Source organism: Scyliorhinus canicula, chromosome 17 (assembly GCF_902713615.1).
Source record: "Scyliorhinus canicula chromosome 17, sScyCan1.1, whole genome shotgun sequence".
Taxonomy (NCBI): Eukaryota; Metazoa; Chordata; class Chondrichthyes; order Carcharhiniformes; family Scyliorhinidae; genus Scyliorhinus; species Scyliorhinus canicula.
In genome coordinates, this window is record NC_052162.1 from 82,353,931 (window position 1) to 82,367,732 (window position 13,802).

The following is a 13,802-nucleotide window of genomic DNA, read 5'->3' on the forward strand; positions in this document are numbered from 1 at the left end:
ACAAAACTAAAACCCATCCTGCAGCAAACAGTCTAAAACAAAAGTAAAAAGCTGACAGACAGCCCAGCTCCAACCACTCTCTGACATCACTGCAGTAATAAACACTCATTTCTTAAAGGTACTCTCACATGACACTTAATACTGTATGGGTGGGATGAGAATCTCGTTAGAGTTCCTCTGACTATGATTGGATAGCTAATAGTTGAACAAATCAAGGTAGTTCCACCGAGTTGGACAATAGAGGTGGCGAGAGAAGATGGTGTTTTGACAGTGTTAATAGCTGCAGAGAGTTCTGGGGGATAATGCGCCATAATCAAAAAACGTCATCAGTAAATTTGATTCAGATCATTTCAGTAGTGATAGGCACAAAAAATATTTTTAAACACAAACAACATTTTGTTGTGGAAGGTGGGCACAGAATTGGGAGGCGACACGCCTTCCAGGACTTTGGTGAAAAAAAGGGGTGTGGGGAGCATTGACGATGGCGTGGTAGTTTGCCAAGATACAAGGATCAAACATGTTTCATCAGGCAGAGGTGATGATTGCAACTTTTTTGCTAACAAGTGCGGGCAGCATCTGAGTAGATGGACTGATTAGGAATAATTCTGTTGCTGCGAGACTGAGCAGGTGCCCGATTTTAGGTCTTCCTCAATTATGCTATAAAATCAGCCGTCATGAGCTGTGCAGGACTAATGTTGTCTTTCATCTTGGAGAGAAGAATATGATTTAGTCTCAGAAGGCTGGCCTGGTTCACAGTGAGAATATAAGCAAAAGGAACTAGGAATAGGCCACGGCCTTCTGAGCCTGTTCCATTCATCAGTAAGATCAATCATGACTGATCATCTACCTCAACTCCACCTTCTCACAAAGAAAGCATAAGAAATAGGAGCAGGAATTGGAGCAACAGGAGCAATAATTAGAAAACACACACAGCAGGATATCAGATAGCAGGCAGATGTGAGAACCTTTCCAATTTCTCTCCCCCCTATCCTAATCCAGGAACACTGAAGTCAACTTGCAGCACCATCACTAGTGCAAATGTCAGAATCAGAGCTTATACTAGGGTCCACTGTGCTTGCGTGCATGGCACACCATTCAGCCAGCCGACATACAGCACTATTACACCAATTCTGAGTTTAAAAAAAATAAAATCTTAAATCTTACTTACCAGAGGCTTAGCAATGCCAGAAAGAAGTTCTTGTAATAATTTTGTTTCTAAATCTGAATATTAAAAAAAGCACACAAAAAGACTAATTACAAATCAATGCATAAGACTGAGGTTGGTATCGGACTACAAAAATCAGCATAATTTCATGGTAATCTTGCATTTGAATGACAATTTAAAATAATTTCATTACTGCCATTTTACTCATACATGCTGTACCACGTTACTAAATTGTAGTTGCACTTGCTCAAAACGCTTAACATCCATATAAAACATTTTTGCTTAGTTTGGCCACAGGATGATGCTTTGTTCAAGTCTGAATGGTGAACATTTGTTTAATGCTTAGAAGCTACTAATTAGACCAGGTTTCCTCTTCTAGTCCAATTTACCACTGTTCAAATATGGGGCAATTGCCATGTTTATGTTCGTTTATCAGGTGCAACTCAGCAGTCATTCCTGTCAGCTGCTTTTCCATCTATGCAATTTAGAATATATTGTTCTTCATTTAGATAAATCATGGTTACTGGAACATAACATTGGCAGCCACACAATGCTCTGTCCTTAAACAGTAGATTAATAAATTCTACCATATCAAAACACAAGCACACAACCATCCAGTTGTTTAAGTTGTGTGAAGGAGGTAAGATACATATTTATCTATTCTCTTTGGTACAAAGTCAACACTGTCTCCGAACAAGATTTAAAACATTTTTTAAATGTAAATTCAATCTAACCTAACACCTAGATAACCTAGCACTGGCTTAAAAGAAAACATTTCTGTAGCTCTTCGCTGTGATAGTAAAGCGGAGGACTTTCTACATGGGGAAATCCAATCTGGCAGCATTTGAGGTATATAGAAAAAAGCAATAAATGCTACATTTGTCAATTATTTCAGCTCAAAACCCATTCAGAGTTTATCAAATGCTTGGAATGCTTTAGTGGAAAATGGAGATTTCTCACAGTCTCTATTTCATTCTACTCAATTTACTTAGAATGTAAGCTTATACAAAAAAGTACCTGAAAGTGCTTCGAAAGAACAATGCTAGCAATTTTGATGATGGAAGAACAGTTTATCCTTGTATTAGTCTCGGTTGCATCCGGCCGGTGTTAACAGACAAGAACATCTTTGTTGCCAGGACCAACTCGATGAATATAAGTTGATCTTAGTGAGTCTTATGCAGTTTCTATACAATGTACAGCAAAGCTAACAAAAGACCAGAATTGACCCAGTCCCTGTTGTTCTTAGTGACGAGACTGCAATTTTTAAAAAAACCTCTTGCAACAGTAATCTTATTTCCCAAAGAGGAAACCAGTCTCCAATTAGAATCTTTACAATCTAATGCAGTTGGTAACTCCGGGGGGGGGGGGGGGGGGGGGGGGGGGGTGTTGTAAATTGATTGCAGTGCCCTTTCTGGTAACATAGTCAAAATAGACTAACAGCACCAGCTGGTGAAAGCATCGAGAACGTGCCTTCTTTCAAATAAGATGATAAACTGATTCCTGCTTGCTCTTGTGGATCCAGGAATTTCTCAGGTAGTCTGACAAACAATTATTCCTTAACCAGCACTGACAAACTAGGTTCACTGGCCTCTCATCGTATTGGAGAGACATGGCAATGTACTAAACTGTGCCAACTTTACCCTGTGAAACAAAAGTGGCTACACATCAAAAGTGATTAACTTTGGAGGATGTGAACGGTGCTATATGAATGCAAGTTATTTATTTAATTTCTTATCCATATGGCTCACTTACCTAATCAGCTGAACCAACAGGAAATATATTCGGTTTACATTTTAAAAAGTAACTTTCTTTGGATTTAAAAATATATTTCACTATGGAGATACATCGGATTGGATTTGTTAATTGCCATGTGAGGGACAGTGAAAAGTATTTATCTGCGAGCAGCTCAAACAGATCAGTTAATACATGAAAATAAAATAAAATAAAAAGAAAATACATAATAGGGCACACAAGGTACACAATGTGAATACATAGACACCGGTATACAGGAGTGTAGTATTAATCAGGTCAATTCATAAGCAGCTCGTTTAGGAGTCTGGTAACAGCGTGGAAGAAGCTGTTTTTAAATCTGTTTGTGCGTGTTCTCAGACTTTTTATTCTGACGGAAGAAGTTGGAAGAGTCAGTAAGACGGGTGGGAGGGGTCTTTGATTATGCTGCCCACTTTCCCAAGGCAGCGGGAGGTTTTGATAAAGTGTTTAGTACTGTGGGGCAACAACAGCTAAATTATTAGCAGCAACTAACTTGCCCAGATGCAGGAAATTGATGCGCACGAAAGAGCATTAAAGCTTGTCCTATACACTAATGGCTGGAGCTAAATGCAAAGTTTAACCAAATCCCACCTCACCCTTCACCTCCTCAAACACCTGCCATAAACAGCTAACATCGCCACCGCACAATTCAGTGCTCCAAAATGCCTTAGATATCGGCACAATTTCCAGAGTCCATTTTTGAAAAGAATCAAGAGTTTGTGATAGGGAAAAAAACAAATTTAGTCATTCAGCCTTTTTCAGGTTGACATACAAATAAGACTGAAATTATAAGAATTCCCATTAAAGCTTGAAAATGGGAGTTCCTGGAAAATAAACCAAACTCAAAAAGGAATGAAAGACACTTTTCAAAACTAATGTAAATCCAATTAGAAGCTTCCAACATACCAAAGGTGTTACGCCAAAGTTTGCACATACAGTCACTGAAACATAAAGTTCCCAGCATAGAACATAGAACAGTACAGCACAGAACAGGCCCTTCGGCCCTCGATGTTGTGCCAAGCAATGATCACCCTACTCAACCCCACGTATCCACCCTATACCCGTAACCCAACAACCCCCCCACTTAACCTTACTTTTAAGGACACTACGGGCAATTTAGCATGGCCAATCCACCTAACCCGCACATCTCTGGACTGTGGGAGGAAACCGGAGCACCCGGAGGAAATCCACGCACACACAGGGAGGACTCCGCACAGACAGTGACCCAGCCGGGAACCGAACCTGGGACCCTGGAGCTGTGAAGCATTTATGCTAACCACCATGCTACCGTGCTGCCCCGTGCTACCGTGCTGCCCAATGACAATGACCAATGACAAAACATAAAGTATCAGATTGAAGGCTTGAGTCTACTGAAGCAATGAAATAAAAATAGCGATTAGGTGCAGACCAGCACAATAAGCTAATTGTTCTCCTAGCAGAGTAGTCATCGGATTAAAATAGTTTGGCTCAGATTTCTTTCTTCAAGTTTCAAGAAGCTGGATTAAATATTTTAACCAATAGTAGCTCCCTCTTGTAACAGGACTTTTGATCCCTAGTGGTCCTTTGCGTAACGCTCTTACTGTTCACAGAACCAACTATCCTATACAGAATTATACATTCCTGAAGCTAAGAAAGTGTGAAGAAAAAAAACAAATTTTTAGTGGGTTTGGAGGCATTTACTTGCTGTTTCTATCCTTCCTACAAAACAAAATAATTGATCAAGTGCAATTAATTGATCAAATGCACAAGGTGTAACATTTCTGAATGGCAGGATAACATTTCAATCTCACAAAATGAAAATCAGCTAGATACTAATTTCCATGGATTTTTTTTTCAAACTGCAACAGAAGAGCTGCGGAAACCTCAAAAGATCAGAGTGAATGAGTTTTTTATGGAGCTTTGTCAAAGTTACAATGGATAATGAGACGACCCTCTATAGAAACTCAGCTCTTCAATGTGCAACACATACAAAAACACAAATTAATCAGGATTTTAAATAGTTCCTGAATTTTAGGCTATGAAGTTCAAATTTTATTACAACTACACAAAATTGTACAAAAATAAGACACTATTCTCAATTATAGAATCCTATATGTCTCAATAAGGTCGCCTCTCATTCTTCTAAACTCCAATGAGTACAGGCCGTACCTGCTCAATCTCTCCTCCATACCTAGGATAGACCTAGTGAACTTTCTCTGGGCTGCCTCGAATACCCATATATCTTTCCTTAGATAAGGGGACCGCAAAACTGTTCACTGTATTCCAGGTGTGGTCTAACTAGTGCCTTGTATAGTTTTAGCAGGACTTCCCTATATTTATACTTCATTCCCTTTGAAATAAAAGCCAAAATTCCATTTGCCATCTCAATGGCCTGCTGAACTTGCATGCTAGCTTTTTTGCGATTTATGCACGAGACCCCCCCAAATCCCTCTGTTCTGCCTTTTCTGCATTCAAATAATAAGTCAGCTCCTTAATTTTCCTGCCAAAGAGCATAACATCACATCTTCTGACATTATATTCCTTCTGCCAAGTTTTTGCCCACTCACCTAACCTGTCTATATACCTCTGCAAACTCTGTTCATCCTCATTACTTGCCTTCCCAACTATTTTTGCATCATCTGCAAACTTGCCAATCATTCACTCACTTCTCTCGTCCAAGTCATTAACACGGAAACAATTCTTTGGGTGCAATATATTTAGAAACAAATATTCTTAATGAATATATACAGTTTGAATATGCTGAAATCCAAAGTTCTCAAAGTTAAACATTTCAGAATTAATGCAAAGTGTCCAACAGTAACTAAGCAAGTTCTCCTGCGTGAGGCTATACAAATGTGGGTGAAATAACAATTACCATTAAGCATGGGAAAATATAACCGAACATAGCATAGGTATAAGTTATTCAAGTCAAAGATGTATTAGTGCAACAGATGGTAATGGTTTTCTATATAATTGTTAAAGTGTTGTCAATTATTCAGGGGAATGACAGCACCTGCCATGCCTAAAGGACAATATTATGATAACTATCACCTCCACATGGGACGGCATCCTAACTTGGGACATATATTGCAGCTTCTTCATCATCACTACACTATTATCGGAACACAATCATAAGAGCTATTGCAGTTCATAAAAGATCCACCATCACTACTAGTCCAAATGGAAATGGGCAATAAACATAGATAGAACATAGAACATAGAACAGTACAGCACAGAACAGGCCCTTCGGCCCTCAATGTTGTGCCGAGCCATGATCACCCCACTTAAACCCACGTAACCCGCATACCCGTAACCCAACAATCCCCCCATTAACCTTACACTACGGGCAATTTAGCATGGCCAATCCAGCTAACCCGCACATCTTTGGACTGTGGGAGGAAACCGGAGCACCCGGAGGAAACCCACGCACACACGGGGAGGACGTGCAGACTCCACACAGACAGTGACCCAGCCGGGAATCGAACCTGGGACCCTGGAGCTGTGAAGCATTGATGCTAACCACCATGCTACCGTGAGGCCCCCATGTATCAGCACTGCCCAGGTTCTTGAAGAAATAAAGTTGTAAACCTAAACAGGAATGAAACTTTAAAGGCTACGGTCCCACCTCCAGTGTTATCACATCAGAAAACCAGGCAATTTTAAAGTTACCAATTTAATTTAGAAATAGAGATTAAGGAAATTAGGCAGAATAGTGAAAGAAAATTAGTGGCAAATGTTCATTCATTGCTTTTATATATATATATATATATATATATATATATATATATTTGGAAGTTTCCTGATGACACAGCACATATATTCAGAAAGTAGCTGATCCATATTAGGCCAGGCAGGCCTGGAATCAACTTATTTTAAGGTGGCCTGGTGGTAGTTTTACGATTAGTAATCCAGAGACCCAGGGTAATGTTCTGGGGACACAGGCTTGAATTCCCCCACAGCAGATGGTGAAATGTGGAATTCAATAAACTAATCTGGAATTAAAATCCTAATGATGACCCAAAAAACCAATGTTGATTGTCATAAAAAAAAGCCATCTGGTTCACTAATGTCCTTTAGGAAACAATATCTGTCACCCTTCACGGGACTTCAGATTCACAGCAATGTGTCCGACTCTTTGAAGAAAAAATGCCGTTGAAATGAAATGGCTTGGCAAGCTACTCAATTCAGGGGCAATCAGGGATGGGCAATAAATGCTGGCCCAGCCAGAGAAGCCCTCATTCCATGAACAAATGAAATGAAAATCGCTTATTGTCACAAGTAGGCTTCAAATGAAGTTACTGTAAAACGCCCCTAATCGCCACATTCCGGCGCCTGTTCGGGGAGGCTGGTACGGGTGAAAAATATATTTTGTTAGCTGATCTTACAAGTGATGCAACTAGCATATCTATCAGAATCTAAAGGGTTAAAAAAAGACAATAATTCACTCCTGCCCTCTATTAAACAATTCCTGATGCAAAGTTGTACACATCAAGCACAAGATCAGGCTCAGCTTTTGTTTTATTAAAATAGCTTGCTGCCATTCATCATCAAGGATCAATGAAGATGTTGTATGGTTCAGAGTCCAAGACACAAATAGTTGAAAGGGGAAAAAGTAAGACAAAGGTGCATCATTTTAGTGCTACATCCTGTGCTTTCAGTATGACTACTGTGTTAAGGGATTACACAATGTCATAAGGATTGAATTAACCTCAGAAAAATGGCCAATCCAGTAAGTGCAGAATTATCTTGAGTTACTGGTAGTGCATGGACTAAGGAAGTGAACGCAGCAATTCAAGGCAGTGGCTCACTATCACTTTCTCCAGGGAATCTAGGGATGGGCAATAAATGATGGTTTTGCCAATGACGCCCACATCCTGAGAATTACACTAGAAAGAAAATTCTTATCGTCTCATCTTTGATTCAAATGTAATTTAGTTTTCTCATCTTATCTTCAGCAAACTTTGTGGTTCACAGAATGAGAATCAAGAAAAGTAATGCCAATACGGTTTACTTTTGAACACTCCAAAAGGTAAACAACTTCTTGTAAAAGAACATTTTATTTTTGACACAGTGAAACCCATCAGAATCTGCCAATTTGAATGAGTAAGGAGGTGGCTGTCAAGATATCCTTCCTCTTTACGAGGATATATTCTAGATTTTCTCTTTGAAATCTTGCAACATGAACACTGAACATGGAACTGCAAGAATTTAGCCAGTCTTGAGTGAGTGGTACATGAGTTGGGCAAGTCTTTTTGTAGAGTATTTGCATTAGCGGGCAATATTCACGTTCACTCGTTGGTGTTTAGCAATTTTTTTTAAAAGTCTCAATTCAAACATGAGAAACAAATCACAGTTCTCACTCTCACCAATTGTTCGTACATTCATCCTAACCAGACACATTTGGTAAATAACCAAAAAAGTCATCAAACAAATCACCAAATTAAGCTGTTAAGTTTCAATCAATTTTATAGACAAAGTTCATCATCCAAACTAAATTATCTTGTTTATTACATTTGTGATATGAAAAATGAAATGAAAATCACTTATTGTCACGAGTAGGCTTCAATGAAGTTACTATGAAAAGCCCCGAGTCGCCACATTCCGGCGCCTGTCCGGGGAGGCTGGTACGGGAATCGAACCGTGCTGCTGGCCTGCTTTAAAAGCCAGCAATTTAGCCGAGTGAGCTAAACCAGCCCCCGATATGCCCAATGCTGTATTTCTTTTAGCAAAAATACTTGACAGCAAGGCTTACAATGCCTTAAAGGAATGTTTTCCACTATTTTCACTCAAAGAAACTTTCTGAATTTTTCATATTTTTCCATAATTGAAACTTTCACATATTTTCTTTTGTTTTCTGCACATTGGAAACAATTTTACACATATTTTTCACTTTTAATCTAAGCACGTTCTTGCTCAAAGGGCAAAAAGAAAGCACTGAATAGTATCCCTATTTGCTCTATTCAATGCAAAAACCAAGTCTTTTGTATTATGTCCAGGTTATGCAATTTTATACTCCACATTATTCCTTTGCCTGAGTATCAAGGAAATTCTTTTCTGAATGGGGTAGAACTTAAAAAAGTATATAAAAAATTCACAGAATCAATGTTTGTTTTGCGGCGGCATTGTAACACAGCAGTTAGCACTGATGCTTCACAGCGCCATGGTCCCGGGTTCAATTCCCAGCTTGGGTCACTGTCTGTGCAGAGTCTGCACGTTCTCTCAGTGTCTGCATGGGTTTCCTCCGGTTTCCTCCCAAAAGGCGTGCTGTTAGGTGAATTGGACATTCTGAATTCTCCCTCAGTATTCCCAAACAGGCGCCGGAATATGGCATGGGAATTTTCACAGTAACTTCATTGCAGTGTTAATGTCAGTCTACTTTTTCTTTTATAAATTTAGAGTACCCAATTAAATTTTTTTCCAATATAGGGGCAATTTAGCGTGGCCAATCCACCTAGCCTGTACATATTTTGGGTTGTGAGGGCGAAACCCACGCAAACACGGAGAGAATGTACAAACTCCACATGGACAGTGACCCAGAGCTGGGATCAAACCTAGGACCTTGCCACCATGAGGCAGCAGTGCTAACCCACTGCACCCACCGGTGCTGCCCTAATATAAGCCTACTTGTGACACTAATAAAGATTACAATAATCTTTTTTCAACAGAATTTTTGGCTGGTGGACTTAATGCACACTCCAAAGTTTCACGGAAATTAAACAGTTGTAAGATTGATTCCAATTTCTTGTTTTAACTTTAGCTAAATCAAAAGCAAACATATTTCTAAAGCCTTAAAATTGAATACATTTTCCTCTTTAAAGGTGTAATGGAGCACTGCTTCAACAATAATAATGAATCCAAGAGACTCCAGTGATACATTAAACTCCCCCTTGCTAAGTCAACAGCTCATTGTCTAAACAGAACCAATACTACTGATGATGACACTTGCTCTTCAAAGTGAACTTTGTCATTTTAATACGCTGTTGCTACATAATTTTGAACCAAGTGGGCATCAACCAGAAATTCCATATTGCCATGTGTAAGAAACGGTTCAGAACAGACAAAGTTAATACTTAAAATTCAATAATAAGTTTGATGTTATTAGATTTATTGAATGGCCTTTAAATGTTTTTTCCCTTTATAAATTGGATTAAATATACTGAATTCTGTTGGTATTTGCTTATTGCGTCATAGAAGAGCAATAAATACATAGTTGTGAATGTGTATACCCAATTCACATTTCAAATTACACCTTCATTTGAATCCAAATGACATCAAAGTAGTAATGATAAAATGTTTCACTGTTAAGAACAATCTGTACCACCAACTCAAAAGTACCAACTTAACATGGTTTATTTGCAAATCGAAGTATCTGAATCTCTAGAGATTCCAAAGCATATAACATCTTCTGCCATGAGAACGCTATTAACATAACATTTACTGAAGCCAGTCAGCTGCGCATACAACCATCTCCCTAAATTTTAACACATGCTTGCACTTTTCCAGTGTATCTAAGGGAACAGTTACAAGTTCTTACCTCCAGACTCTACATCAACCTGTGGGCTGCTTTGTGCTTTCCCAGACGGCTTCTGTTTTACTGATCCGGTTGTAGTCCCTGTAACACTACATGTAGCTTGTCCCTTTCCATATCCATTTTGCACATTTGTAGGTGAAATAGAGTGACTTTTATGTGGAGAAGAAGGGGGGCTATTGGGTTTATCTTTCTGTCCTCCCACTTGTCTCTCTTTAAGCCTTTTCTGCAAACGTTCATGTGCTTTAAGAGTCCTTTCATCTCTGTGGTTGAAATTTGACCTTCCATGAGGCGAGCGAGGTTCTATAAAAACAGTTGCAGAAAATAATCAATGCTGCAAAACAATTTCATGTTTTGATTCTTTGTTAATATGACGCTTACACCACTGATCTGTACAGAATTTGATTACTAAAAATAATGCTTTCATTTTATATGCATCCCCATTTTCCCAATCCCCACACAACCGTCATCTATAACAAAGAGAGAATCTAAACAATGCATAAAGTTACATCTGGAGCTCAATATGCCAATTCCTCTTCAGTGACACCACACTCCATCCAGTAGCCCACACAGGAATTGGTACAATGCTTTAGGGCATTGTGGAATGATGAATTGAAAAAGTGTGTTTACAAGCTGCTGTATCATTCTTTTATTCATATACCATGATGTCCTCTTTCATTACAGTATATCTCAGCATTTATCACTGGATCCAGTTGGTTTCAATTTAACCCAACTGACTGTTCTTTTATCCATTCTACAAATTGCACCCAAGGATATACAGCATTTGGGACTTCTTGTGAAAGTTACAAGATACATCTCTGGATGAAGAAGCACAGAAAACAGCTAAATGGGCAAACCTGGCTGAAGTTAAACTGCACTTGCTGCGTGACCTGTAAGGTATTGTTGGAGATGAAGCAAACCCTAATGGAATGAAGAATCTGTTTGGGTTCAAATCTGATCCCTTTATTGGGCTAACTATGTTTAAATGATGACACAATAGGGGCTGGTTTAGCTCACTGAGATAAATCGCTGGCTTACCAAGCAGGCCAGCAGCACGGTTCGATTCCCGTACCAGCCTCCCCAGACAGGCGCCGGAATGTGGCGACTAGGGGCTTTGCACAGTAACTTCATTGAAGCCTACTCGTGCCAATAAGCGATTTTCATTTCATTTCAATATACATTGCAAGAACTGAAATAAAAACCCGACACCTGAAAGTAATTGATACTGTAATTTAAATGATAGAAACGGCTATTAGGAAAACTCACTGATGAAGTGGCCTCAACAGAACAATAACAAAAATGTCCTGCTGGGTCTATCACTTTTGATTCTTCTCTAGTAGGTCACATTTACTATTGGGGTTTATTAATGGTAAATTAAACTTTTTTTGCTGACCTCTTGTGAATCTTGCAGAATCTATCATTTGTGAATGAAGATGTTCATGTACAATGGGAATGGTAGCTTCTCTAGTAGGGCATAAAAGTCAGAGGCATACAAAAAGATAATACAAAGATATGCAGGGGGACAGGTCGTATTGAGGAAGCAGGGGGCTTCAGAAGGACTTGGACAGTTGAGGAGTGTGGGCAAAGAAGTGGCAGATGGAATACAATGTGGAAAAGTGTGAGGTTATGCACTGTTAAAGGCATAGACTATTTTCTAGGAAACCAGAAGCACAAAGGGACTTACGAGTCCTGGTTCAAGATTCTCGTACGATTAACCTGCAGGTTCAGTCGACAGTTAGGAAGGCAAATGCAATGTTAGGATTCATGTCAAGAGGGCTAGAATACAAAATAGGGATATACTTCTGAGGCTGTAGAAGGTCCTGGACAGACCCCATTTGGAGTATTGTGAGCAGTTTTGGGCCCCGTTTCTAAGGAAGGATGTACTGACCTTGAAAGGGGTCCAGAGGAGGTTCACAAGAATGATCCCTAGAATGAAGAGCTTGTCATATGAGGAGCAATTGAGGACTCTGAGTCTGTACTAGTTGGGATTTTGGAAGGATGAGGGGGCCCTTATTGAAACTTACAGAATACCGAGAAAAGCTCAGATAGATTGGACGTGGAGAGGATGCTTCCACAAGTAGGAAAAACTAGAACCCAAAGCCATAGCCTCAGGCTGAAGGGACAATCCTTTAAAACCGAGATGAGAAGGAATTTCTTCAGCCAGAATCTGTGGAAGTCATTGCTGCAAAAAGGCTGTGGAGGCCAAATCACTGAATGTCATTAAGACAGAGATAGATAGGTTCTTGATTGATAAAGGGATCAGGGGTTATGGGGAGAAGGCAAGAGAATGAGGGTGAGAAACATATCAGCCATGATTGAATGGGGGAGCAGACCCAATGGGCCAAATGGCCGGAATCTGCTCCTGTGTCTTATGGTCTTAAAAAGAGGGCAGACAAAATTACTATGTTGCAAACATTTTTTTTTAAATTGACATAAAATATTCACAACTAATATGAGGTGTTTATGTTCCATTGAATCTCTTCCCATTGTCTCTTTTCAGCCCATCAGCATATCTTTCTACTCCCTTTAATTCTCTCTCATCTAATTTTCTTTTTAAACTATCTGAGCTATTTGCCCGAACCCCACCATGTAGTTTCAATTTCCACATTCTAACTATAGAGTAAAATAATTCATCCTCATTCCACTGGATTTATTTGTAACCATCTTGAATTTATTGTCTCTTCTTTTGAATTCTGCCATAAATGGAAACACTCTCTCCACCTCTATCAAGTCCCTCCCCTGTATTAATTTCAAGACTTCTTTCGACGGGTCCCCTCTAAATCTTCCCTTTTCAAAAGAAATAAACTCGCGTCCGTTCAATATTTTCCAATAGGAGTAACCTCTCAATGATGGTACCATCCATGTAAATTGGATGCACACTTTCTCCAGTGTCTCCATTTCCTTTCCATAGCATGGCGACCATAGCATGTTGCTTTTAACGATTTGTTCATCTGTACCCTTGGATTCCATTCTTCTACCTCATTCAATTTATCTTCTAAGCTGTAAGCGATATTTCTATTTTTCTATCAGAACGTACCACCTCACATTTCTCCTTGTTAAAGTTCATTTGGCACTTAAATGCCTGGGGTGAAAATTTTTTAATATCTTCTTGTTTTATGCTACATTCCTTATGTATTAGTTTTTTTTTTATTTTAAATAATTTTTATTGAAAGAGTTTTTCCATACAGACATTTACCCCTACTAATTTTTAAATTATTTACACCACAATCCCTCTAGGCAAATGTCCCTCCCTCGCCCGCCCTCTCGCGCGCACCAGTCCCCCCCCCCCCCCCCCCCCCCCCCCCCCCCAAGGCAACCTTAACAACCAAGGCAGCCTACAGTTTCAGACATGAGCAGCGA

At 39.4% G+C, this 13,802-nt stretch overlaps 1 protein-coding gene across 1 annotated transcript in view; it reads right to left on the reverse strand.

Annotated features, from left to right (window-relative positions):
• The window catches only part of LOC119951342 (fibronectin type-III domain-containing protein 3a-like), a 156,401-nt gene that overhangs the window by 42,419 nt on the left and 100,180 nt on the right, over positions 1-13,802 (reverse strand). Inside the window, exons 6-7 of the mRNA XM_038774469.1 lie at positions 10,449-10,745; positions 1,169-1,227 (exon numbers count right to left, since the gene is read on the reverse strand). Coding sequence (XP_038630397.1) covers positions 1,169-1,227; positions 10,449-10,745 — 356 coding nt within the window. The remainder of the gene's footprint in view (positions 1-1,168; positions 1,228-10,448; positions 10,746-13,802) is intronic.